This window comes from Loxodonta africana, chromosome X, assembly GCF_030014295.1.
Source record: "Loxodonta africana isolate mLoxAfr1 chromosome X, mLoxAfr1.hap2, whole genome shotgun sequence".
Taxonomy (NCBI): Eukaryota; Metazoa; Chordata; class Mammalia; order Proboscidea; family Elephantidae; genus Loxodonta; species Loxodonta africana.
Genome location: NC_087369.1, coordinates 123,694,990 through 123,722,702, shown reverse-complemented (window position 1 = coordinate 123,722,702; position 27,713 = coordinate 123,694,990). Strand labels below are relative to the sequence as shown.

The window sequence follows — 27,713 nt, the reverse complement described above, 5'->3', positions numbered from 1 at the left end:
TCATCCCAGACTGGGCAGTGAACGCTGCCACCATTTCCTGCTGCTGCTGGGAGAGGGTGGGTAGAGAGCTGGAGGAGGTGTGGGCACTGGGGTGAAGAAGGCACCCTGGGTCTCTATGGGGCTGCTGTCCCTCACACACAGTTGGTCATTCACGATGCATAGGCTGGAGGAAGAATGGGCCCTCAGACAGCTGGACAGACAATCCCATATCCCCAACAAGGATCCTGCTCCCACTCAGCAACTACTTTCCTTCCATCCCCTGTTCCGCCTGCCTCCTACATTCCTTGACTGGTACCCTTTCCCCTCCCACAGAACCTGCCTTTGGAGAACTAACTCCCAGCTGCACTAGATTCATAGGTTTACTCCCAACCCAGGGAGAGTTGCACACCCGCTTTTACCTTTACCCTTGACAACTGCCCAAGAAGGTGGATACTCTAATCCCCATATTTAGAGGAGGACACTGAGTCACAGAGAGGTCATGTAACTTGACCAAGGTCACACAGCTGGTGAATGCTGGGGTCAGGGTGAGAACCAACCCTCTATTCCAACATCAAAACCTACACTATTAACCACTGGGCTAGACTGCTCCTGGGATCTACCTTTTGGTATTCTGCAGTATTGAGGAAACCCTGAGGAATGCACCATCACCTTCCTACACCACTGGCCCCAGGCTCGGATCGGTGTTCCCACATGGTACCTACAACACAGCACTTACCTGAAGTTGCTGGAAGGAGTAGCAATGAAGATCCGGGTGAAGGCACGAACATGAGCCTGACACATTCCTTCCACTTCAAGGACAATAAACAACAATTCCCCTCAGAGATGCCCATGCTTTACACACTCACCAGCAGCTTTCCCCAATCATAGTCTTACCTGATACTCCTGTGGCACCCTGAAGGGGGCCAGACAGGGACAAGCGCCCACTGGGAGTCAGGAGGGGGTGTCGGCAATGGGGAGGGCAACCACAGCAACAATCACCTCCCAGCGAAAGGGCCCTACTCTGTGTCAGGCCCTGTGACACACTCTTCACAAGTTCATGTGACCTGTTTTTCACAGCACCCCCAGAGATGGGTATTACTACCCCCCATTTTACAAACGAGGAGACTGAGAGGTAAGCAAGTATCCCAAGGTGTCAGAGTGAGGGACTGGGATGAGAGCCATGAAACTCTACAGCCTGTGTCCCTAACCCCTGGGCTGTGCTGGGGCAGACAGGTATGGGGGTAGGTCAGACCAGGTGGGTAGGAGGCAGGGTGGGAGCTGGGGAACTCAGAGGGAATAGGAAGTGAAGAGATCAGGGAAGCCTGGAGAGTTCTGAGAGGGAGCCTGTCAGGGGAGGGAGCACTAATGGACATGGGAAGGGACTCTACCGACACTCACCCTCCTTGAAGGCACCGCTGACAGAAAAGCAGAGCATCTTTTCCTGAAAGAGTAAAACAGCTCAGGCCCCCAGGGTCCCCCTAACCTCCTACACACCTCTGCCCTCTGGGCCAGCATCAGGGAGGAAGCAGGTGCTCACCGTCTGGACACACATGTCCACCACCAAGGAGCTGATGTCATGCTCGGTTCTGGGCAATACACTGAGGGAGTCAACAATGTCATGTTTTGTGTGTTTCAGCAACTGAACCCGCAGGACTGTCGGGGGAGGAAAGAGAAGGTCAGGGGTTGCCTCACTCACCTGGCCCTACAACTGAACCCTTCATACCTCCTGTCCCCCCTTTTTCCCCCTTACACACTTACCGGGGTCCTTGAGCTTCTTTATATTCCTGCTCCCCTTAGAGTATTTGTCCAAGCAGCTTCTAGGAGAAAAAGAGGAAGAGGAGGTGGAAGACTGGCCAGTGTCTACTGGGGAGTCATAGGGCCCAGGGCTGACACTGCCATACTCACGGAATCAGGTCCTCAGGGTTGAAGGGAAGGGTCAGCGAGAAGCAGGCCTCGTCATGGTAAGCATCCAGGAGACCCAGCCTGTCCCCATAGTCATAGACCCAGTAATACCTGTGGGGAAGCAAAGGGGACAGGCTGTCTGTGTTCTGCACCCCTAAATGGACTTGAAAGCCCCCCATGAGCAGGCCTGTGCCTGGGCGACCCAGCCCATCCCATCCCTCCCTGCCTTGGGGTCCCAGAGGTACTTACTGCTGCAGGAATCGTAAGATTAGATTCTTCAGGGTCTCAGATCCGAAGATGCTTCCCTGGAATCAAAATGGTTCTAAGGACCATGGATGTTATCCTCTCCTCACCCACCCACCCCCCACCCTGCTTGAGCCCACCTCCTCACCCTGCAGACTGGTAACTTCTTGGATGCTTCAATGCCAAAGACAATGGGTAGGGGTACCTCGTGGTTGTCCTGGGGGAGGGAAGAGGAAGTCAGCAGTGCAGACAAGGGAGGTGGCACTGAATGGTCAAGGAAAAGGATGGGCCCAGCAGAGGGTAAGGGTCAGAGGTCAGGGTGAAAGGGCCTTGGATGTTCCATGGGCAAGACTACTGTGATGTCTTAACCAGGGGCTCCCAGAAGCCTGTGGAGAACAGCAGAGAAGATCCATAGACTTTATCAGGTTCCCTCATGGGTCAGTCCCACATGAGGATTAGGGGTCAGATCCAAAAATCTAACCAGGTCAAGATCTAAGGAACTCATGGCAGGTTGTGAGTGTTGTCTGTACCAGCTAGAGGAGTCAAGGATAAAGGAAGACACTTACCAGGTGTAATAACTTGGGGAACAATTCCAGGATGGAGCTGTCAAATATAAGACAACACAGAAAAGCATGTAACGACACAGCCGGCCCACCTCATGGAGGCAAGCAAGCCTACTCAGGAATACACCCACATGTGTCCCACCTATATTCCCGTGCCACCACCCCTCCTGGACCCTGGGGACCTCCCCTGTGGACTCGACCAGTGAGAGCTAGTGGGCACTCTCTCCATACTCCTCTCCTCCCACCTTCCTCCTGGGAAGCGCCCACAGGAGGGCCCTGACCCTTTCCTCCAATGACACAGAAGCAGCATGTGGAGCCCAGGCTCCAGGGATGCCTTCCCCTCCCTGCCTCACTTACCTCCCTCCAAGTCCCCAGGGAAGGCTCTGGAGGGAGGAGGGGGGAATGGGGTGGGGCCCAAGGCTCTGCTCCCTCACCAGGTGTCCAGTGCTCTGCCAGGCCTGGCCCTGGACAACACCAGGACATCCCCAGGGATGGCCCCGGACACCGGGGAGGGCGATGGGTGAGGCAGGCTCAAGAGACAGGGAGGGGGTAAGGACAGAAACGGAGTGCAGGTAGGGAGGGGAGACATAAGAGAATGGAGATTAAAGAGAAAGAGAAAGCCAAGGAAAGGCAAAAGGGGGAGAAGTTTACTGTGGGTGGAGGAGTTAGGGAGAAATGGGGAAGGAAGGGGGAAATGGCTCCCCTGCTGCCGCCCTGTCCTTCATCTCTCCCTGGCTGGCACTGGGGACAAGGAAGAAATGGAAAGCAGGTACTCGTTGGGCTAGGGCCCAATGGCCTTTGTCACCTCTGTGATGCTATCTGACCTGGGCATGGGAAACAGAGTAGCCAATGGGGCAGGAGACCTTCCCCAGGAGGAAAGGTTCAGGTAAAGGCACAGCATGGGGTTCAGGGTCTGTGGCCCCTCTTGCAAGTGTCACCTTCTCCCCTGATAGCCCCTGTACAGCTATGCCTGTCTTAGTTGGTCCCTTGCCTGAGAAATCAGGCCACCTTGGTCTACCCAGTGTTCCTCTGAAGGACCAGGCCAGGTGCCGTGACATGGTGGAGGGAGGGGGCAGTGCCCATGATAGGACTGTCCCGGTCTCCTCACCCGCCTTTGCCCTCTGCCTTCCACACTTGGCACCTGCCTCGGGATGCCCTTTGCTCACTGGAGGTGACCTGCTTCTGACCCTTGACTCAGGGAACCCAGCTTTCTCCCCCAGGAAGGCCCAGTTCCCTCACTGAGCCAGAGGAACAAAGGTCATGATAAAGCTGCCCCTGGGCCTCAGCCCTCAGCATGGGGCAAGAAAGCACCAATGTTGGCCTGGGGCAGGTCGGGGGACCCTTTTGAAGCAAGGGAGACAGGGCCTATCACTGGATGGGAAGAGAAGCCCCATCTCAGCTCAGAGGCAGGAAGGCCTGTCTCAGCAGGAGGCCCTGGTCAGGAGGAGCCTTCACCGTCCAGGGCACCAGGATCTGGCTCCAGGCAGCCCCAGTGGACGAGCAAGGCACAGTCTCCACACTCCTAGTCCTGGGGAGTAAGGGGAAGCTCTGCTTCCTAGAGCACATTCAGGAGAGGCCATGCCAGAGAAGGCTGGGTGCAGAGAGGCAGGAAATAGGCACCAGCCCAGGGGAGCAGTGAGCAGGCCAGAGGAAGGCAGGTACAGCTCTAAGCACAGGTAAGAGACAGAGAGAGGACAGGACAAGGCACGTGGTCCTCCCAGAGGTCTGGGGCTGCAGCCTCTTGCAGATGGGTACTGTCGGGGCAGCTCAGGCTGCCAGGGGCAACAGAGGGCACAACTGACCTTATGTTGGTGGACTTATCTGGGAAGGTGGTGCACAGAGGGTTTCTGTCTGCACACATCTCTTCTGACTCCAGCGCTTTCACCTTGTCCAACTCCCCTTCAGACTTAACCTGTAATTATGACAAAAAAAAAAAAAAAAACAAAACAAAACACAAGGGAACAGGAATAGGGAGAGATCCAGAGGGCCCTGCACCCCAGATCCACCCTCTCCCACACATGGCCTTGCCTAACTCTTGTCCTCACCCTAATGAGCCCTGCCACCTTCCCTTTAAACACTGCTCTGGCTATCGCTTCTCACCTCATTTTTGGAGAGGTTCAGGCTCTTGAGGTTGGGGGCCTTCTGCATGGTGTTGGGCAGGCCAACCAGCTTGAAGGATGTGTTGTTGCTCGAGTTGAAGGACAAAAGCTGTGATGAGAGAAGAGCTGGACTGAAGGTCTAAGAGGTGACATCTGGGACACATATGCCCTCCACCCCATCTGTCCCATGTTCCCTCTCAGCACTGGGTCTAAGGCCTCACCTTGGGCGCATTCTCTTCATGGATCTGCAGGGATTCAGCCATGCAGTTCCTAAGATTTGGCCCCATTTCAATATCATGGGTCATCACGTCTTCAGGAAGCCAGGAGGAGGGAATCAGAAGGATGAGAGGGGCCTGGCTGGAGCAGCCCCAGCACCAATACCTCCCTCAGTTGCCCTCTACCCTCCCTCTGCCTGCACCTGCCCTAGAATTACTGCTGTCACTCATATGTGGACCTGAGTGGAGTCTCTGGTGGTCAAGAGCTTGCTGGGGGACTTCATATCCTTTGATCTTGGTCACCTGCACAGACAGAGACGTGGGTCAGTGACTTTGATGCCGAGGTGGTGGAGGGGGAAAATGATGAGGGAAGAAGCGGTGGGTCTGGGTGTGTGCACACATATCTTCAGTCTGCATTACCTTTATGAGTTTCACTTTTCCTGACTTTAGCCCCTTCTGCTCAGAGTAGGGTAGGGTAGAGGGGCTGACAAAGAGAGACATCTGCAGAGAAGTGCGTTTGGGTAAGTTCCAGGAACTCTGAAACCCAAAATCAAGAAGACCCATCCCCTAGCCTGCCCTCCTGGCCCTAGCTAGCCCTGGCCATGCCCTGACACACACCCTTCCGTTATCTTCATTGCAAATCATGCTGTTGACTTTCTTCAACTCGAAGGCAATGCTGGCACTCTTGACAAAGACCTTGGTATGCATTTTCTGACACTGAGACTTTAGAGAGAGGGAGGGGCAAGAGAAATACAACATGAGGCCAGACTTCCTGCTCAGCCTGGCCCCTCCACCTGCCCTGTGCCCACTCGGCTGCCTCCCTGCCCTCTCTTACCTGGATCAGATTGAAGGGGATGCTGCATAGGCTCTTGATCAAATTTTGCAGGCACTTCTCATCATATTTCACACCAGAGGGAAACTGGGGTCAAAAGAAAGGTTGGAAGAGGAGACTGATGTGATGGAAATAAAGCTTAAAGAGTCCCAACCATATGTTCCTTTGAGACCTAAGTTTGAGTAGGTCTGAAACTGAGCCATGCTGTGGGGAGCTTCTCTATCTCTTTGTGAGCAGTTTCCACCTTTGCCTTTAGACAAACTTCCCATTCTCCCTGTCTTCAGCCTCTTCCCTTTTTATTACTTCTCCCATCCTACCTTTAGACCAATCCAGGATGTTAACACCTAGTAAGAAAAAGGAGAAGTTACCTACTCTCTGTGCCCCAGCAAAGTACCTAGTGTCTCCAGGAGATCAGCACAGCTCCACCCAACCTGTGTCTCCTGAACATTATGTGCATTTTGCCAGGACACTCACTGTGACCTTGAACCAGCTCCTGGAGGTTCCATCCTGCCTGTTCCCCTGCATTCCTTCCTGTGGAGGTCTTCTCTCTCTCTCCATGTCCCCATGGGTTTGGTCTCCTCTGTGACACCTCCCTCTCTGACAGTAGGTTGGAATGGTGTAGGGGGTGCTGTGGGGATGTGAAGAGAAAGAAGGCGTCCAGGAATGCCAGGAAAGGCTTCTAACACCTCGCCCTACTGATGTCAAGGCTGTAATAATGTTTGCTCAACCATTAACCTGGTCCTAGCATTGCCCACTCCACCAGGTTGGAGAAGGACTGACAGAGTTACATACAGGGTTGCGTATTCCACTGGCTGGTACATGCCACCATGCTGAGTGGTCACTTACTATCTTACTCCAGGGCTCACGTGGGCATCACTCATTGCTGCAACTCCACCTTGCTCCTGGCGTGATGACGGATGAATGCCAGGGCTGACTTGTTCAGACCAACTATCATATCTTCTTTGTGAAATACCCCAGTGTCTTCCTCTTCTTTGAAAAGAATTAACTTGGTGACTATCCCCTGAAATGGAGAACAAAATATCAGTGGTCCGAATGCCAGAAAAAGTCCTGTGAAAACACTATGGCTAGTGAAGTAATTTCACTGACTTTTATAGTGTAGAAAGAAATATAGTACAGTGCTACAGAGCTTGAAAGACTTCACTGTGGCTCCTCTTCCTGGGATATGAGAGGTCGGGGTCATTCACAGCCCAGGAGAGAGCTAGCACAGCGGAAGGCCTTGGGCAGGGGGTCCGTTCTGCGATGTTAGTCCATGCTCTGCTGCTTTCAGTCTGAGTGACCCAAGACAAGTTGCTTAACATCTTTAACCCTTACCTCCCTCTTCTGCTCTAGGGGAATAATAAAATCTACCCTGAATATTTGTTGTCATAGTTCAAGGGTCAGAGGCAAATTCTCCACTTTGACTTCGAGAAATGAAAGCTAGGTCTAAAGAAAATACCCAAAATGAAGCCTGGAGAGACAAAATGATGGAGAATATCAAAGGAGGCGGGGTGGGGGGGATATAGTGAACAAATCTAACACGTGCTTAATTGGAGTCTGGAAAGAAAGAGCCAGAGTAGTGTGGAAGTGGTATTTGAAGAGATCATGTCTGAGAAATTTTCAAAACTAATAAAAGACATTAAGTTGGTATAACCACATTAATAAGACAAAAAGTATATTTTAGGGCAAAAACATTACTAAAGAGGGAGATTTCATAGTGATAAGAAGTTCAGTTACACAAGGAAATAATAATAAAACTACTCTAAGTCTGTGTGCACCACTTAACATAGAAGCCAAAATGTACACAGCAAAAACTGATGGAAGTAAATGGAGAAATGGGCATGTCCACAGTGGCAGTGGGACATTTTAACTGAGTGACGGATAATACAGGTAAAGTCAATTTTAGTTAGAAGGAGAAGATTTCAAAAAACGTGAGAAACAAAATTTACTTGCCGACATAGAACACTGCACCTAACAACCACACGTGAACTTTCCGGAATAGATCATATGCTGGGCCATAAAACAAGCTTCTAGAAACTTCTATGGGAGTGATGCAATCTATCTTGAATGGTTGGTGTAAGGATTCAAGGATTCAAGGATTCAAGGATAAGGGTGAGTTCCCAGCCCTTCCCCCACTGAACCTACTGCCTAGGCTTCACAGGCTCCGCAGCAGTTTCCCCCCTCCGTCGCAGCCCTGCAACCAGCAGTTTCTAACTGCAGCTTGGCCTGACCCTGCCTCAGCCCTAACCTCGGTTTGAATTTGCCACCGGAATCCCCCATGTCTGTAAACCAGGATCTTGGCGTATGTGCAGGACCTGAAGAGCCGTGGCCCTTACTTGACCCCAGACTTGAACATTGTCTGAGAGGAAGATGTTCTCAGGCACACAGCTGCCCCCAAGCCCATCTGTAAAGCCAAAGGTTCCTTCCTTTACAACATGACACAGCACCTGGATCTCCAAATATGGACATGGGAGGGATCGGGGGGTGTCGGATTTTGGGTGCCAATCCCTGTCCCCTGGGGACTGGAGGGCATAAAAACTCCAAGCTCCCCTGGGGTGGGCAGCTCGTGGTCTTTGGGTTTCTAGGCCCCACGTTACTCCTTGTTTGTGCAAACAACAAATTTCCATTTTCTTTTTCCCTTGCCACTGGTGGTGTGGCATCTGTCTTATTTCAATCAGCTAAGAGGACAGGACAAGAACCCTCATTTGGTTACACCACCTCTAGTATGAATCCCAAGAATGTTAATTTTCAACACCCCCACCCCAGGCACACACTTCCAACTCCCCAAACTCTGAACCACTTGACTCAGACCTTTCCCCTCAACCAGGAAGAACATTTCACCTCACCCAGGAAGAACTTTTCACCTCGACCAGGACCAAACCACAAGAAGAGAGGTTTTCCATGTAGAACCGTCACAGGGGTCCCAGGACCCACTCAACCCTCATCCTCAAGAGAGTGGAAACGTTACCTGGGCCCTCACCACCCCCCATCTAAAGGGGTCTGCTGTTATCGAGTGTGGTGGGGGAGGGGCCCAGAACCCCTCCAGCCTCCTGTGCTGACCCACTCACCCATGGTGTGGTCTACAACCAGTATCCTGTCACTACTGTCCTCACAGGAATTTCCTGAGGAGAACCTGTCAGGTCAGGAGCCTGGGGTGTGGGGCAGATCCAGGATGGCTGTTGAAGAAGGCGAGAGCACTCCCCAAACCACCTAGTTCCGGCCACACGACCAAGATGGAGTCCTCACAGGAAATCTCTTCCCCAAGGGCATAGAGAGGAGAGCCCCGTGGGCCAGAGAAGACTTAACTTCCTGTTCTTACTGCCCCCTGAGTTTGCTACCAGCCTCACACCCAGAGAGCCATTCCATACCGAGCTACCCTCCTACTTCCAGATGAGGTGGTTAACTAGTGTCCGGAGGCCTGAGACCCAGCTCTTGTAGCTACAAATTCAGGGAACTGAGGGTAGACTGTGCACCAAGATCTGTGTCTGTTGGCATTATTACACCGTGTTCCTTCATTCTGCAAACCCAAGGAGCTCTGAGGGCCTGCTGCATGCCAAGCTCTGTACTTGCTACATTACATCTATTTTGTTCACGTATTCCTCACGAGGGGGGCATGAATGCAGAATCACCAGCACTCTGAGGTTGCTGAGGGTTAGAGAAGTGCAGGAGCTTGTTTGCAGTCGCTCAGATGCTACATGGGAAAACAGAGTGGAACTGAGCTCCATGGAAGGGGGGTGACGACCTCCTGCACAGCTTTAATAAAAATCCTGCCGCACTATATATAGTTCTTTTGACGTTAGGGTAAAGTAACAGAAAGACCTGAAAATAGCAGGAAATAACTGCAGCCATCCCAGAGAGAACATACGAAAAAGCAGGACTGGAATCTATAAAGGAAATAACAGACGTTGTTAGGTCCCTGGAACTAGATTTCCGGGGTGGCGGGGGATTGGGGGAAGAATGCCATTTTCTTTAAAAAAAAGTACTCAACGTAGGTAGATTCCCCCTGGTGGTCCGAGCCAGAAGTGTAGCTCTGAAAATCAAACCATGAGGCTTTTTGAGGGGGAAGCAGTGGTTGGGAGCCTCGCATCAGCCGAAACTTTCTGGAATTTTTCACTCCGTGGAAGGAATCTCTAGACCCCAAGAGAGGAAGTCCAGTCCCTGAGAAAGGAAGTCCAGCCCCTGAGTGAGGAGAAAATCTGCATATGAGAGTGTGTAAACTTTAAGCTGAGGGAAGTACAAGACAGAAACATACGCACATACACAGAAAAACTCTAAAGTCAGAAGTTGTATTTTAAAAAAAAAAAAAACAATACAGTGTGAACATTTTTCCAAAACAATACATACATTTGAGTCTTTTTATCAATTTTTATTAGATATTTTCAAGTGTTTCAACAAATTTGCCTAATTACAAAATATTAAACAATAAAAGGTCTACTTGCTGAAAAATTCTGCGTCTACCATCTGTAAGATCCTCTCACCGTTACCCACAGATATCAACTGTACACTTTTCAGATATGTTTCTCTTAGGTAATGTGTTTAAAAAATAAACCAAACTCATTGCCAGAGACGAGTCTGACTCATCGCGACCCTATAGGACAGAGTAGAACTGCCTCCTGGGGTTTCCAAGGCTGTAAACCTTTACGGAAGCAGACTGCCACATCTTTCTCCCTTAGAGCACCTGGTGGATTCGAACCACCAACCTTTGGTTGGCAGCTGAGTGCTTTAACCACTGCACCACCAAGGCCCCTTTGTAATGTGTTTACCTACCTTAAAATATTTGTGTTCAATAGGTGTGCATATTCTTTTAAAATTTGTAATCATATAAATACTTTCCTGCAAACTGTTCTTTTTTCGACTTACTATGACATCTCTGATTTTCATTTCTTCAGCTAATGTGGTTTGACATCTCTTCAGAGGTTTATTGGAGAAGCATTTTGCTTTTTAAGTGGATTATTTTTTGAGATACTTTCCCTTCTCTCCTCTGCTGATTAACAAAAGTCCTTAATGATCATGCATATTACAACAAAGTCTGTACTAGTGTCATAGGGTAATTATCCTTACTCTGATTAATATAAAAGTGATAGATTTATTGAAAGTAAAGAGATAGCTGGAGCTGGAGATAGACTGAACTCCATGAGGTAGAATCCAGCAGTCTAATATGGCGACTAGGCGAGATGTTTTATAAGGGGGAAACAAAGGACATGAAGTACAGTACTTGATTGATATTTACAAACTTAGATCATTGAAAGACATCACTTGATTAGTAATTACAGGCTTAGATCATTGAAAGATATTACCCAATTGGACTCAATTGGTAGTAGATTATTTTAAGGTGGGACTTCCCTTGGCAGGAACTCATGAGGCAGGACATGCTATAGCAGAAGCTCAAAGGTGATCGGCTTACAAAATATACATGTTTTTCTTAGGTTTGTCACAGTGTGGTAATCATAGGGGTATGTAATGGTGGGTGGAGTTACAGGGTAGTTCCACCATCATTGCCTGATATTTCTTAGTTTCATGATTATGTGTGCACAGAAAATGGCTGTTGCTAGGGTAGAAACAGAACTAGCCACGGAGGAGCCGTAGTAAAACTTCAAGCCAGCCGTTTCAGATTTTTCTCAGGTCTCTCAAATTTTAAAATTCCTTTACATAATAGTTTGCAAATATTTACTCCCAGCTCTTCCCATTTTAAATTTTTTAAAAAAATCTGTTGACACTACAGTTCTTTAAATTTTCATTAATTTTTTTTTATTTTAAAATAATGCAACTCACACAGAACAAAACTGAGTAATAAGCAGGGTTTCATCAAATACCATGCCACTGGGGATTCCAGCATTCAAAGCCTTGAAGGCTTCAGGACACAATGGAAAAAGCATTAGACCAAATTCTACATTTATGAATAATAGAGAGAATAACTGGATACTTGTTTGGCTTAAAGGAGTTATCATTTAAATTAATCTAATTACTTCTGACTTACAGTAATTCTGTCATGTTAATTACCTTCCCTCCATGTTGTCCACTTTTCCTGTGCTTCTGTCTGGGCCCCACAAACCACCTCCCAGACATATCCATGTGTGAGGTATGGAACACTCTTGCAGTATACAATTTGGCCTTTGGTCCTAGTCCTAAGAACCAGACCCCACCTGAGGCCAATGAATGGGAGCTGACACACCAAGAGGGACCGACCACCTGCAGGCCCAACGCTGACTAAACCTCAGGAGGCATGATGTAATTATCATGGCCATGTGGTGAGACCAATGAAGGCCTTGGAAGACAGAGGCTCAGTGGAACTTCATGGGTGGTGGCTGAACATCTGCTCTCAGGAAAGTAAGCATATCCCCTGGGGACCTGGAAGCTCTGAGTTGAGACCCCTCTCAGACCTTGCCCTCTGTGTTTGTATCTTTCTTCCTGCTAGATTAAAGATAGCCTTTTCCCTGGAGTTTGTGGGTCATTCCAATGGATTATTGGACCTAAGAAACAAAGAGGCAGCCGGTACCTGCTGACCTAGTTCTGGGTGAAGGGCGATGAGAAAGAGAAGGGGCCGGTACCCACTGACCTAGCCCAAAGTGAAAGGGGATGAGAAAGGGCTGCGTGGAGCGTCTGAGGTCTGAAAGGACCAGGGAAGGGAAGCTGATATTTCCACAGGATACGGTTGGTGTGTAGAGTGGTACTTACTGTCCATCATAGACTTGGCAACAGAGGTGGGTGATCTCAGCCTCCCTGGACTGGTTTTGCACAGTAGCTGGTGTGAGCAGGAGCCCTGAGAGGACTCTGACAGAGCACCAGCCCTCTAGGCCTAAGGGGAGAGATTTCATCTCCACCATCATCTTCACCACCAAGAGGGCTGGGTGTTTGAGTGTCCTGGGGGCATGGCATAGGCACGGGTGGGGGCGGGATTTAAGCTAGATGTGTGGTCCTGGAAAAAGCATTTAACTATGTTACAAATTAGAAAAATCAAAGGGAAGTCATAAAAGACCTTGTCTATCACAAACAAAAAATCACATATGACAAAATGTGAAGAATTGGAAAAAATATTTGGAACATAGTGTTTAGGCAAATTCTTGTTATATAAGCAAATCTCATTACCTAAAAGAGTGTTGTTCAAAGTCTACACTGAAATAATTCAGAGAACTATGTATTACAGTCAAACAAAAAGATTAATGTACAAAAAGCAATGAAATATCCAAATGGAAAAACAAATTGAATGTGTGTGTGTACAAGTTGTGAAGAAATATATATGTTCATGTGAAGCTATCTATATAGAACTATACACACAGAAATATATCTGGAGAATATAAAGCAAATTACCAAAAATAGACATCTTGCTGTGTAACAGGATTAAAGAAATATAGAAGGAAAATTTTCTGCAATAAATATTCATTTGTGCATTGCATTTATTTTTGGAATACATATATTAATTTTGAAATCAGCAGAAATAATTCTGATAACATTTTATAACAATTTCATTAGAAATTTCATCACAACAATAATATGTATCTGTGTGTCTTAACTGTATATGTACGTGTATTCCACATTATTTCTCTCTCTCTCTCTCACACACACACACACACGCACAGAGAGAGCTTTGTTTTTATTGTGGGGGAGACGGCTGAAGGCAACTTCCTGTCAGTGATTTAATGACTGTGGGCTCAGTCTGAGTCACCCATTAATGTTTCGTGTGCCACATAAACTTCCAGAAGGTTCTCTCTGGTGAGGCCCCTCCCTCCCTCGTAATCAGGCTTCCTGTTAAATGATGTCCAAGCAACCTTTCTGGATCCAATCACCAGATGACACTGACTTCTAATCTCTGAATTTTCTCAAATTAAAAATATTATTTGGAAAAAAGAAAAAAAAAAGGCCTGTTAAAAGTTATTTTGTGTTGCATGTGGTGAAAGAGCATGTAAATAAAATCATGATCAAATCTTTGTACTTTGTGTTTTCTTCTTCTGTATGGTTTCACAGATGTAAATCACAGTAACAGTAATATTGTCTGGAGATTTGCTCCAGGATTCACATCTTCTGCTGACCAAGTGTTCACAATTGTCCTACCCTCTGTTTTGCCTTGCCGAATTTTAGTCTGGCTTCTCTCCTTCTGTGATGGTTAAGGTTATGTATCAACTTGCCTAGGTCATGATTCCCAGTGATTTGGCAGTTATGTAATGATGTAGTTTGACAGTTATATAATGATGTAATTTGGCAATTATATAATGATGTGGTTATCCTCCATTTTGGGGTATAATGTAATCACCTCGATGTTGTGATCTGATGTAATCATCCAATCAGTTGTAGGGGAGCTTCCTTGGGGATGTGGCCTCCATCCAATATATATGGACGTTTGAGAAGAGCTCACTGGCTCTTGCTCACTCTGGATTCTGCATCCAGCTCGTCATCATCTGACCTCTGGTTCTTGGGACTAGAGCCAGCAGCATGCCATATTGCCTGCAAAACTTGGGATTTGTCAGCCTCTGCAGCCCACGAGCCAGCAGCCTACCAACTGACCTGCTGATCTTGGTTTGTCAGCCCCTGCAAACTCGTAAGTCCGGAGAAGCCTCCATCATGTTGCCTGACCCACAGACTTTGGATTTTTCAGCCTCTACAACCACATGAGTCATTTTCATGAGATAAACCTGTCTCTCTCTCTCTCTTTATGTATATATTATGTATGTATGTACGTATAGTTCTTGTTGTTAGGTGAGGTCAAGATTGTTCTGACTCATAGCAACCCTGTGGACAACAGAACAAAACACTTCCCAGTCCTGTGCCATCCTCATGATCATTGGTATGCTTCAGCCCATTGTTACAGTCACCGTGTCAATCCATCTCGTTGAGGGTCTTCCTCTTTTTCACTGACCTTCTACTTTGTCAAGCATGTTGCCCTTCTCCAGGGACTGGTCCTGCCTGATAACATGTCCAAAGTATGTGAGATGAAGTCTCACCACCCTCACTTCTAAGGAGCATCCTGACTGTACTTCTTCCGAGACAGATTTGTTTGTTCTTTTGGCAATTGATGGTATATTCAATATTCTTTTTCAACACCATAATTCGAAGGCACCAATTCTTCGTTGGTCTTCCTTATTCATTGTCCAGCTTTCCCATGCATATTGAGGCAATTAAAAAAAAACATAGTTTGGGTCAGGCACACCTAAGTCCTTCAAGTGACATTTTTGCTTTTTAACACTTTAAAGAGGTCTTTTGCAGCAGATTTGTTCAATGCAATGCATCTTTTGATTTCTTGACTGCTGCGTCCATGCGTGTTGATTATGGATCCAAGTAAAATGAAATTCTTGACAACTTCAATCTTTTCTCCATTTATCATGATGTTGCTTATTGGTACAGTCGTGAGGATTTTTTTTTCTTTATGCTTAGGTATAATCCATACTGAAGTGTATAGTCTTTCCTGTTCATCAGTAAGTGCTTCAAGTCCTCTTCACTTTCAGAAAGCAAGGTTGTGTCATCTGCATAATGCAGGTTGTTAATGAGTCTTCCTCCAATCCTGATGCCCCATTCTTCTTCATATAGTCCAGCTACTCGGATTATTTGCTCAGCATACAGATTGAATAGGTATGGTAAAAGGATACTACCCTGACACACACCTTTCCTGACTTTAAACCACACAGTATCCCCTTGTTCTGTTTGAACGACTTCCTCTTGATCTATGTACAGGTTCCTCATGAGCACAATTAAGTGTTCTGGAATTCCCATTCTTCACAATGTTATCAATAATTTATTACGATCCTCACATTCAAATGCCTTTGCATAGTCAATAAAACACAGGTAAACATCCTTCTGGTATTCTCTGCTTTCAGCCAGGATCCATCTGACATCAGCAATGATATCCCTGGTTCCACATCCTCTTCTGAATCTGGCCTGAATTTCTGGCAGTTTCATGTTGATATACTGCTGCAGTAGCTTTTGAATAATCTTCAGCAAAATTTTACTTGTGTGTGATATTAATGATATTTTTCCATAATTTCTGCATTCAGTTGGATCACCTTTCTTTGCAATAGGCATAAATATGGATCTCTTCCAGTCGGTTCACCAGGTAGCTGTCTTCCAAATTTCTTGACATAGATGAGTGAGCGCTTCCAGTGCTGCATCCATTTGTTGAAACATCTCAGTTGGTATTCTGTCAATTCCTGGAGCCTTGCTTTTTGCCAACAACTTCAGTGCAGCTTGGATTTCTTCCTTCAGTACCATCGGTTCTTGGTAATATGCTACTTCCTGAAATGATTGAACGTTGACCAATTCTTTTTGGTACAGTGACTCTGTGTATCCCTTCCATCTTCTTTTGATGTTTCCCGTGTCATTCAATATTTTCCTCACAGAATACTTCAATATCGCAACTTGAGGATGGAATTTTTTCTTCAGTTCTTTCAGCTTGAAAAATGCCGAGCTTGTGCTTTCCTTTTGGTTTTCTAACACCAGGTCTTTGCACATGTCATTATAATACTTTACTTTGTCCTCTCGAGCCGCCCTTTGAAATCTTCCATTCAGGTCTTTTACGTCATCATTTCTTCCTTTCACTTTAGATATTCCACTTTCAAGAGCAAGTTTCAGAGTCTCTTCTGACATCCATTTTGGTCTTTTCTTTCTTTCCTGTCTTTTTAATGATCTCTTGCTTTCTTCATGGATGATATCCTCGATGTCATTCCACCACTCTCTGGTCTTCAGTCATTAGTGTTCAACTCATCAAATCTATTCTTGAGATGGCCTCTAAATTCAGGTGGGATATACTCAGGGTCTTACTTTGGCTCTCATGGACTTGTTTTAATTTTCTTCAGCTTCAGCTTCAACTTCAACTTCAACTTGCATATGAGTGATTGATGGTCTGTTCTGCAGTCAGCCCCTGGCATGTTTTGACTAATGATATTGAGCTTTTCCATCATCTCTTTCCACAGATGCAGTCCATTTGATTCCTGTGTATTCTATCTGGTGAGGTCCATGTGTATAGTTGCCGTTTATGTTGTTGATATAAGATATTTGCAATGAAGAAGTCCTTGGTCTTGCAAAATTCTATCATACGATGTCCAGCATCAATTCTATCACCAAGGCCATATTTTCCAACTACTGAGCCTTTTCTTTGTTTCCAACTTTTGCATTCCAATCACCAGTAATTATCAATGTATGCTGATTGCATGTTTGATCAATTTCATACTGCAGAAGTTGGTAAAAATCTTCAGTTTCTTCATCTTTGACCTTAGTGGTTGGTGCCTTAACTTGAAAATAGTCATATTAACTGGTCTTCCTCATAGGTGTGTGGATATTATTCCATAGCTGATAGCGTTGTACTTCAGGATAGATCTTGAAATGTTCTTTTTCATGATGAATGCAGCGGCATTCCTCTTCAATTTGTCATTCCCAGCATAGTAGACCATATGATTGTCTGATTCAAAATTGCCAACATCAGTCCATTTCAGCTCACTAGTGCCTAGGATGTTTATGCATTCCATTTCATTTTTGACAATTTCCAATTTTCCTAGATTCATACTTCCTACATTCCATGTTCTGATTATTAATGGATGTTTGCAACTGTTTCTTCTCATTTTGAGTTGTGCTACCTCACCGAATGAAAGTCTCAAAAGCTTGACTCTATCCACATCATTAAGGTCAACCGTATTTTGAGGAGGCAGCTCTTCCTCAGTCATATTTTGAGTGCCTTCCAACCTGAGGGGCTCATCTTCTGGCACTATATCAGACAATATTCCCCTGCTGTTCATAAGGTTTTCACTGGTTAACTTTTTTCAGAGGTAGACCTCCAGGTACTTCTTCCTAGTCTGTCTTAGTCTGGAAGCTCAGCTGAAACCTCTTTACTATGAGTGACCCTTCTGGTATTTGAATACCAGTGGCATAGCTTCCAGTATCACAGCAACACACAAGCCCTCACAGTATGGCAAAATGACAGACACATAGAGGATATATATACATACATATGTGCGTGTATGTATATATCTGTGTTGTTGTTGTAAGGTGCCGTTGAGTCGGTTCCAACCCATAGCGACCTTATATACAACAGAACGAAATGCTGCCTGGTCCTGCGCCATCCTTACAATTGTTGTTATGCTTGAGCCCATTGCTGCAGCTGCTGTGTCAATCCATCTCGTTGAGGGTCTTCCTCTTTTCCACTGATCCTGTACTTTACCAAGCGTGATGCCCTTCTCCAGGGACTGATCCCTACTGACAACCTGTCCAAAGTATGTAAGACACAGTCTCGCCATCCTTGCTTCTATGGAGCATTCTTGTTGTACTTCTTCCAAGACAGATTTGTTCGTTCTTTTGGCAGTCCATGGTATATTCAATATTCTTCTCCAACACCACAATTAAAAGGTGTCAATTCTTCTTCGGTCTCCCTGATTCATTGTCCAGCTTTCACATGCATATGATGTGATTGAAAATACCATGGCTTGGGTCAGGCGCACCTTACTTTCCAAGGTGATATCTTTGCTTTTTAACTCTTTAAATGGGCCCTTTGCAGCTGATTTTCCCAATGCAATTTGTCTTTTGATTTCTTGACTGCTGCTTCCATGGGTGTTGATTGTGGATCCAAGTAAAATGAAATCCTTGACAACTTAGATCTTTTCTGTTTATTATGATGTGGCTTGTTGATCCACTTGTGAGGACTTTTATTTTCCTTATGTTGTGGTGTAATCCATACTGAAGGCTGTGGTCTTTGATCTTCATCAGTAAGTGCTTCAAGTCCTCTTCACTGTCAGAAAGCAAGGCTGTGTCATCTGCATAATGCAGGTTGTTAATGAGTCTTCCTCCAATCCCGAAGCTGTATTCCTCTTCATATAGTCCAGCTTCTCGTATTATTTGCTCAGCATACAGATTGAATAGGTATGGTGAAAGGATACAACCCTGACGCACCCTTTCCTGACTTTAAACCACTCAGTATCCCCTTGTTCTGTCCATACAACTGCCTCTTGATCTATGGATAGGTTCCTCATGAGCACAATTAAGTGTTCTGGAACTCCCATTCTTATATGTCCATTCAGTTCCAAATCATAGCAACCCTATATTCAACAGAATGAAACACTGCTTGGTCCTGCGCCATCCTCACAATCATTGTTATGCTTGAGCCACTGGGTCAATTCACCTCGTTGAGGGCGTTCCTCTTTTTCACTGACCATCTACTCTACCAAGCATGATGCCCTTCTCCAGGGACTGGTCTCTCCTGATAACATGACCAAAGTATGTGAGACGAAGTATATACACTTCACTAATTTTGCTTCTCTAGAGAATCCAGGCTAATTTGGTACCAGAAGAGTGGGGTGCTGCCCTAATAGATACTTAAAATGTGGAAGTGCTTTTCGAAATTGGGTAGTTACTAAAGGCTGGAAGAGTTTTAAAGGTGCCTAATAGTAAAAGCCTAGATTTCCCTCAAGAGACTGTTGGTAGAATTATTAACGTCAAAGGCAATTCTGGCGAAGGCTCAGAAAGAAGTGAGGAGAGCTATAGAGAAAGTCTCTATCATCTTAGAGAATACATATGAAGCCAGCAACAGAATGTTACTAGAAATGTGGATGTTAAATCTGCTTTTGGTGAGGCTTTAAAATAAAATGATGAACACATGATTGGACAAAGGAGGAAGGGCAATGCTTTTTATGCAGTGGTAAAGACCTCATGTGAATTATGTTCAAATGTTTACTGGAAGGTAGAACTTGGATATCTGGCTGATGAGATTTCTAAGCAAGATCTTAAAAGGGCCACATGGTTTTTCCTTGCCACTCATAGAAAAATGTGAGAGGAAAGAGATGGACTTGAAAAGGAACTGTGCAAAATGAAAGCAGAGCTTAAAGATTTGGAAAATTCTGTTGTACAGACTAAGGACATGTGCCCTAGAATCTTCGCCAAGGACTTGGCTACATCATCTTTTGTTAAAGATATTAAGCCTGTGACTGACGCATCTAACCAACGACCACAGTAGAAAACCCATCAGCTTAGACTGAAGGGGGCAGAGAAAGAACAAAAGAAAAGAACACTGTTTGCCTTTTGGACTTCTACAAGCAGGAAACAGGCCAAAGCAGCTACATCTGTTGTCCTACAAGAAAAGAAACAGACTATAACTGGAGCAGCTAGGAGATCAGCAGAACTGTTGGAAGGAGCAAGGGAAGCAGGGCCTTATCAGTTTTAAAGGGTGGGGCCATTGTCTCCTGGATCTCAAAAGGTGGGGCCACAGCTTCCTAGATTTCAAAGAGTCAGATCTTTGCCAAATTTGTTCTACAGTGTGGGGCTGCCATTAAGGTGTACCAGGGGGATGAAGCTGCTGCCCAAAGTTGAGTAGGCGGGGCTGCCTAGAGCCGAGGGAGCAGAGTTGCCATCCCAGAGAGCCTGGAAGGTAGAGATGAAACCCAAGGCTAAGTGGCCTCCATCCAAAATCCAGAGGTAGTGGCTAACAGCAAGGGTCTGGGGGGCAGGGCCAATGCCCAGATGGTCTCAGAGACCAGAGGATTATTTTCAAGACTTGAGAGCTAATGTAATTTTTTCTACTGGGCTTCGGACTTGCTTGGTGCCTGCTATCCCTTCTTTCCCTCCAATTTCTCCCATTTGTAATGGAAATGTCTACCTTGTGCCTGTTCCACTACTGTACTTTGAAAGCAGATAACGTGTAGTCTAGGTTTCACGGGTTCATAGTTGAAGAGGGATTTTGCCCCAGGATGGAATTTGTACTTGGAGCTGATTTAAGACTTTCAGGATGAAGTGATGGGAGTTAATGTGTTTTGCATAAGGCAAGGACATGAATTTGAGGTGGGGCTAAAGGGTGGGATGTTATGGATTGAATTGTGACCCCTCAAAATATCTGTTGTAAATCCTAACCTCTGTGCCTGTGATTATGTATAATCCCATTTGGGAATGGGTTGTCTTTTTCATGTTAATGAGACAGGATCAGTGTAGGGTGTATGTTGAGTCAATCTTTTTTTTCTTTTTTTTTACTGCAGTGGCTTCACAATATAATTCTTATTTTTTTTTATTTTTATTGTGCTTTAAGTGAAAGTTTACAAACCAAGTCAGTCTCTCATACAAAAATTTATATACGCCTTGATATGTACTCCTAGTTACTCTCCCCTTAATGAGACAGCACACTCCTTCTCTCCACCGTGTATTCCCCGTGTCCATTCAGCCAGCTTCTGTCCCCCTCCGCCCTCTCATCTCCCCTCCAGACAGGAGCTGCCCACTCGGTCTCATGTGTCTACTAGATCCAAGAAGCTCACTCTTCACCACGGTCATTTTCTATCCCATAGTCCAGTCCAATTCCTGTCTGAAGAGTTGGCTTTGGGAATGGTTCCAGTCTTGGGCTAACAGAAGGTCTGGGGACCATGACCTCTGAGATCTTTCTAGTCTCATTCAGACCATTAAGTCTGGTTTTTTAGTTAAATTTGAGGTCTGCATCCCACTGTTCTCCTCCTCCATCAGGGATTCTCTGTTTTGATCCCTGTCAGGGTGGTCATCGGTTGTAGCCAGGCACCATCTAGTTCTTCAGTCTCAGGCTGATGTAGTCTCTGATTTATGTGGCCCTTTCTGTCTCTTGTTGAGTGAATCTCTTTTAATATATAAAAGAGATTGAAAATGCAAGCAAGAACAGCAAAGATGAAGCAAAAGAGATGCCAAGTCACACGGAGCTCTCCAAGGAACCAGGACACAAAAGCTGAAGAGACGAGGACCTTCGCCCAGAGCTGACAGAGAAAAAAACCTCGCCCTGGAGCCAGCATCCTGAATTCAGACTTCTAGCCTCCTAAACTGTGAAAAAATAAATTTTTCTTTGGTAAAGCCATCCACTTGTGGTATTTCTGTCACAGCAGCACTACATAACTAAGACACTTACCTACAGACCCCTGAAATCCGCTTGTCCCCAAGCCTGAGCAGATACTAAAAAAGTGGAATATAACCCCCGTATAAGCTTCTCCTAGGAATCTGCTGACCACAATGCCTGACTCTAAAACAACTGACCTTTGCCACCACCCTTCCCTATATGACTTAGGTAAAACTCATAGATGGCCCCTTATTTACCTATGACAAGGTGGATACAAACCCTCCAAATTCACATTCCTTACCTCAAAAATGACTAGCTGAACTGGCTTGTCCCCACTGATCAATTGGAACAAATGCCTGTTAGCCAAACATTGCATAACCTTCTCTTCTTCCCCTAGCCCCCTGAACTATGGTCCACGCTCAGCCCGGACCAGCGTACAAATCCACCTTAACAGCCCGTCCTGACAATAGGTGCCTCAGAGTAAAAAGTTCTCTGATTTACTATCCAGTCATGTCACCCTTTCATCCCACTTCCCCACACTTGGTTTTTTTTAGCCTTGCTAACTCTCCTCTCTATAAAATAAAAACCCTTTTTATCTAACCCTTGAGACACTTGCAGGATTCTGAGCATTCTTCTTATTGCAATAGTTCTTTCTGAATGAAACATCTCCCTATCAAAGTCTGGATTTGTTTTTTATTTGACGGCATTTTTGAGGGGGTTGTCCAGGCCCCTGCACAGGTCAGCAGTGGGACCCCAGAATTGTTCCACAGGGAATAACTGGGGTGTGCACTTCAGAGAAGCTGTTGAAAATGAAGAGGATTGTGAATTAATGTTTCCTCCTCTAAAGGATCCCATGAGAGTGTGGACAGGATAGTGTCTTCTTTTTAGCAGACATGATTTTGAATGGCAAAGTCTACATGAACTTTCTAGAGGTAGAACTGCAGGTTTGAAAAGTTTAAACCATTTTCTTTATGCAATGCTCTTAAGTATTATCTTTGCTAAATATTTAAAAGAATTTGGAGAACGGGAAAAAATAAAGAAGCAAGAAAACCTCATTAACCTCTGGTTAGATATCATCATTCTTTACAGTCTCATTGAGTACATATCTAATAAGACACTGACTTATCTCTTAATCTACATAATGACACCTTATGCTTTTGGCTAAGCTGCAACTTCGTGATTCTCTCTTTAGAGATAAAGAAACGGAGCCTCAGTTCCCAGGCATGGTTGAGACCAAAGAACCTGCCTTTGTGATCCCATCAAAACCCACAAGGACCCTATGAGGGAAAGATGCCTCTCCTCCTTCCCTGGATGGGGAGCCAGGAGCTCCGGGAGCTTAAGTGTCCTAGCCTGCCTCACATCATTGGCAGGGCCCAGAATGGAACCCACTCTTTCTGACCCCAAAGCCCTTACTCTTCTCACTGCTTCACCAGGCCTTGTCTTGATTATTGGGTATAACTTTAGTGGCTTTGTTTCCAACCATAAGAGGGATCTGCACTCAGTTTAGACCATGTGGAAAATACATTCAAGGATTCAGAGGAAAATACAAATAACCAGCAATCCCACAGCCCACTGACAATCACAGCTGAATTTTTGAGTTCCTTTTCTGACACTTCAAAGCTTTTGAAAGACTAGATTCAATTTACTGTGATAATTTTGCAGAACTCTGTCTTCATTTGTACAGTTTTAAATCAGGTCACATGAAAATTGTCTTTAACAGAGAAGGACAGTTATGTACCATTTATCATTAAAAATGAACTAACTGGGATGAATAGGTAAATATACAGAAACTAATATTCATTAGTGGTTACAAGGGGCATGGGGCAGGGGGAGGATAGGGAGAAGTACTCCCTAGGTAGTAGTCACTTTTGTTTATAGTCAAACATGACGAGTGTTATTGATGTCAATAAGCTACACATAGGGAAAAGGGATGAACGGGCAAATTCTAGGGTGTGTATGGTTTTGCAACAGTAACAAGAACCAAAGAGGGGGAGGACTACAGATACTGCTATTAATTGGGAATAATTAATCACCTCATGGGATTGTTTCTATTGGATTGGGTGTTTAGAGCCATAGGCTCGTGGGACAATTCAGTCAATTAGCATAACATATTTCTTAGAGTTTAGGTTCTACCTCCCAGTATGGTGAGTAGTGTCTTAAAGGCTTATGAGCAGCAGCCACTAATGAGTATTAGTTTCTGTATATTCACCTATTCATTTCAGTTGATTCATTTTTAAGGATAAAAGGTACATAACTTTCCTTCTCACAATGTTCAAGTGATATGGTTTAAAGATACAGCTATTGGTCTTTATTCATCTGGAACAAAAGAAACCTCAGATTCAAAGAGGAACTGGACGGAATACGGAACCAACGGTTTCCATGAACTACTGCCTCCTCCACCTTGAGACCAGAAGAAATAGATGTTGTCCAGCTATCACTACTGAATATTACGATCAGGACACGATAGATGAACCCAGATAAAAAGGGAAGAAATGTGGAACAGAACTTCAAATTCTTAAAGAATCCAGACTCACTGGACCTATTGAGGCTGAAGGTGTCCCCAAGAATATGGCCCTGAGTTGCTCTTTAAGCCTTAAATTGAAACTCATCCCTGAAGTTACCTTTAAAATAAATAACAGTTTAGCCCAAATAGTGAAGATTGCCACCCTTGAGTATACACATTCAAAAAGAAATAATAATCTCTATACAACCAAAGGGTCAACAGCTATTTTAAAGCATAGATGAGAAGGCTGGGGAAGGTATGGAGTTTAAGTAAATGGAAGAGAAACAACTAGAACAGAAATAATGAGAATGTTGACACAATGTGAAGAATGCAACAAAAATCACTGCTCATTATGCCCAGAAACTGTGGAATGGAAGCAGGTTTTGCTCTGTATATTTTCACCGAAATAAAATTAAATATTAAAAAAAAATGAATTAACTGAGTTTTAGTTGACGGTAATTGAAAGATCGCATTGATTAAGGGTAGGGTTGCACAGCCGATTTTATTCTTCGCGAACACCATAATTCAAAGGCACCAATTCTTCTTCGGTCTTCCTTATTCATTCCCCAGCTTTCACATGCATACGAGGCAATTGAAAATACCATGCTGGGGTTAGGAGCACCTTAGATCTCAAGGCGACATCTTTGTTTAACACTTTAAAGAGGTCTTTTGCAGCAGATTTGTTCAATGCAAGGCATCATTGATTTCTTGACTTCTGCTTCTATGGGCATTGATTGTGGATCCAAGTAAAATGAAATCCTTGACAACTTCAATTTTTTATCTGTTTATCATGATGTTGCCTATTGATCCAGTAGTGAGGATTTTGGTTTTCTTCATGTTGAGGTGTAATTCGTGCTGAAGGCTGTAGTCTTTGATCTTCAAGAGTAAGTGTTTCAAGTCCTCTTCACTTTCAGCAAACAAGGTTGTGTCATCTGCATATCACAGGTTCTTAATGAGTCTTCCCTCCAATCGTGATGCTGCATTCTTCTTCATATAGTCCAGCTTCTCAGATTATTTGCTCAGCATACAGACTGAATAAGCATGGTGAAAGGAAACAAACCTGATACACATCTTTCCTAATTTTAAACCACCCAGTATCCCCTTGTTCTGTTCGAACAACCATCTCTTGGTCTATGAACAGGTTCCACATGAGTACATAGAATTAAGTAAAAATGAAAATACAAAATAAAAACCTAAAACAATAAAACTTTGTGGACCAGAAAACCAATAGGTGGTTGTCAAGGCTGGGGTGAGGAGGAGAGGTCGACTGCAAAAGGGCATGGGGAGTGAGAGAAATGAAGTCTTGATACTTGCTACGATATTCATGGAGCTGGAAGGCATTATGTGAAATAAGTGAAATAAGTCAATCACAAAAGGATAATATTGCATGACCTCACTTATATAAAAAGACAAGAAAAAGCAAACATTTAGAGAAAAAAGCTCATTAGTGGTTACCAGAGGTGCGAGGGAGGAGGAAAAGGGAGATTAATGGTGATGGAAATATCACATAGACAGGAATGGAAAATTTTGCGAGTGGGTCACTAGGGGTAATAGGGGGTGATGCCACTCCCATTTCCACCCCATGATTCCTGAACCCATGAATCCTGGCTATGGGAGAAAGCACCATATATTCGATGCTGGTTTACAGCATATACAGCCTCCTGGAGAACATTGTCCCAACCCTGCGAAGTATTGCCACCTAGCTGGCACCATACTTGTGTCTTCAGAAGACCATTCCATGGTTCTATCGAGCCAGCTGCTTCAGGATAATGGGGAACATGGTAAGACCAGTGACATACATGCGCATGGGCCCATTGCCATGCTTCCTTTACTGTGAAGTGGGTCCCTTGATCTGAGGCAATGCTGTGTGGGATACCATGATGGTAAATAAGACATTCTATAAGTCCATGGATGGTAGTTTTGGCAGGAGCATTGTGTGCAGGGAAGGCAAATCCATATCCAGAGTAAGTGTCTACTCCAGTACAAACAAAACACTGCCCTTTCCATGATGGAAGTGGTCCAATGTAATCAACCTGCCACCAGGTTGCTGGCTGATCACTTTGAGGAATGGTACCATGTCGAGGACTCAATGTTGGTCTCTGTTACTGGCAGATTGTCCACACAGCAGTGGCTGTAGCCAAATAGGCGTTGGTGAGTGGAAGGCCATGTTGCTGAGTCCATGCATAACCTCCATCCCTGCCACCACAGCCACTTTGTTCAAGAGCCCACTTGGCAATGACAGGAGTGGTTGGGGAAAGATGATAACTGGTTTCCGAAGAATGTGTCATCTTACCCACTTGATTGTTAAAATCCTCCTCTGCTAAGGTCACCTTTTAGTGAACATTCACATGAGACACAAACATCTTCCCTTCTCTGACCCATTCAGAAAGGTCTATCCATATATCTCTTCCCCATAAATCCTTGTCTCCAATTTTCCAACCATGTTCCTTCCAAGTCCCTGACCATCCAGCCAAACATTGCCCACAGGCCATGAATCACCATACGGTTACACATCTGGCCATTTCTCCTTCCAAGCAAAGTGAGCAACCAGGTGCACTGCTCAAAGTTCTACCCATTGGGAGGATTTCCCTTCTCCACTGTAATTTTAGGGAGGTCCCAGAAAGGGAATGTAGTGCTGCTGCTGTCCACTTTTGAGTAGTGCCTACGTATCATGCAGAAACATCTATAAAGAAGGCACGAGTTTTCTCTTCCTCGGGCAAGTGATTATAAGGATCTCCCCATGAAGCCATAGATGCAGACTGGGAGAAGTCAGGTAATGCGACAGGAGTGGAGATTACAGGCATTTTAGCCCCTTCCTAGTGCAACTTACCTGTGCCTTCAGGCCCTGCTCAGGCCTGATCTCGTATATACCACTTCTATTTAATGATGGAGTACTGCTGTGCATGTTGAACTTTATCAATCTGTGGGTTAGACAACCAAAAAAAAAAGTAGCTGCCAAGGCTGCTTATGTACAACCAAAAATATCATGGAATTTGGTTTCTTACTTTGGAGGTTTAGGGTCATTGTTTCAGGGGGCATCCCAAATAATTGGCCTAATAACATCTTTGGGGCTTCTGTTCTTCCTCCTAGTTTGTTGCGTAATGCTTGTGGTCTTGAAAGCTTGCAAGTGGCCATCCAAGGCACAACAGTTAGTGTCTATTTTGCCTGGAGCAACACAGGAAGAACAAGTGTCAGGAATAGGAGAATATGGAGGTTGTGGCTAATACCTTCAAGAACTACTGCCTCCTTTGCCATGAGACCAGAAGAACTGATGGTGCCCAGCTACAATTACTGAATATTTTAATCAAAGATTCCATAGAAGACTGGGGCAAGGCCAAGATGATGGTATAGTCACACGCTTCTGGTGGCCCCTCTTACAACAAAGACTGAAAAAACAAGTGAATCAATTATATATATGACAAGCTAGGAACCCTGAGGATCAAAGGCAACGTTAAGAAACTGGACTGAGTGACAGGGGGAGGGAGAGACTGTGCAGAAGCAGAGAGGAGTTGCTGAGTCAGCAGCAGCATCTCAGCCCCTATTCCCCTGTAGCAGGTCTGGCAGTGGTGTTCGGGGATGTGGCTGCTTCAGGGAAAGAAGGCAAGCAAAGTGTTGCACCCCTGACCCCCTAT

At 45.1% G+C, this 27,713-nt stretch overlaps 1 protein-coding gene across 1 annotated transcript; it reads right to left on the bottom strand.

Annotated features, from left to right (window-relative positions):
* Positions 1-26,986, bottom strand: LOC135228949 (nuclear RNA export factor 2-like). Its single transcript, XM_064278465.1, has 16 exons — positions 26,912-26,986; positions 6,729-6,854; positions 5,837-5,920; positions 5,620-5,724; positions 5,422-5,502; positions 5,205-5,304; positions 5,008-5,096; positions 4,788-4,895; positions 4,490-4,599; positions 2,691-2,727; positions 2,265-2,341; positions 1,885-1,992; positions 1,738-1,796; positions 1,474-1,632; positions 716-788; positions 1-163 (listed from the first exon to the last, which is right to left on the bottom strand). The coding sequence occupies exons 1-16, from the start codon at positions 26,984-26,986 to the stop codon at positions 1-3; spliced, it is 1,554 nt and encodes a 517-aa protein (XP_064134535.1).
* Positions 26,987-27,713: the final 727 nt, after the last annotated feature.

Bases quoted from the DNA above. Each gene is read 5' to 3' on its own strand.
- LOC135228949 (XM_064278465.1), bottom strand. From the start codon at position 26,986: ATGCACAGCAGTACTCCATCATTAAATAGAAGTGGTATATACGAGATC. The intron at 5,097-5,204 runs GTGCAGGCAGAG...GGCTTCCTGAAG, and splicing joins CAGCAGTAATTCTAGGGCAG to ACGTGATGACCCATGATATT. The intron at 4,896-5,007 runs GTGAGGCCTTAG...CTCTCATCACAG, and splicing joins ATGAAGAGAATGCGCCCAAG to CTTTTGTCCTTCAACTCGAG.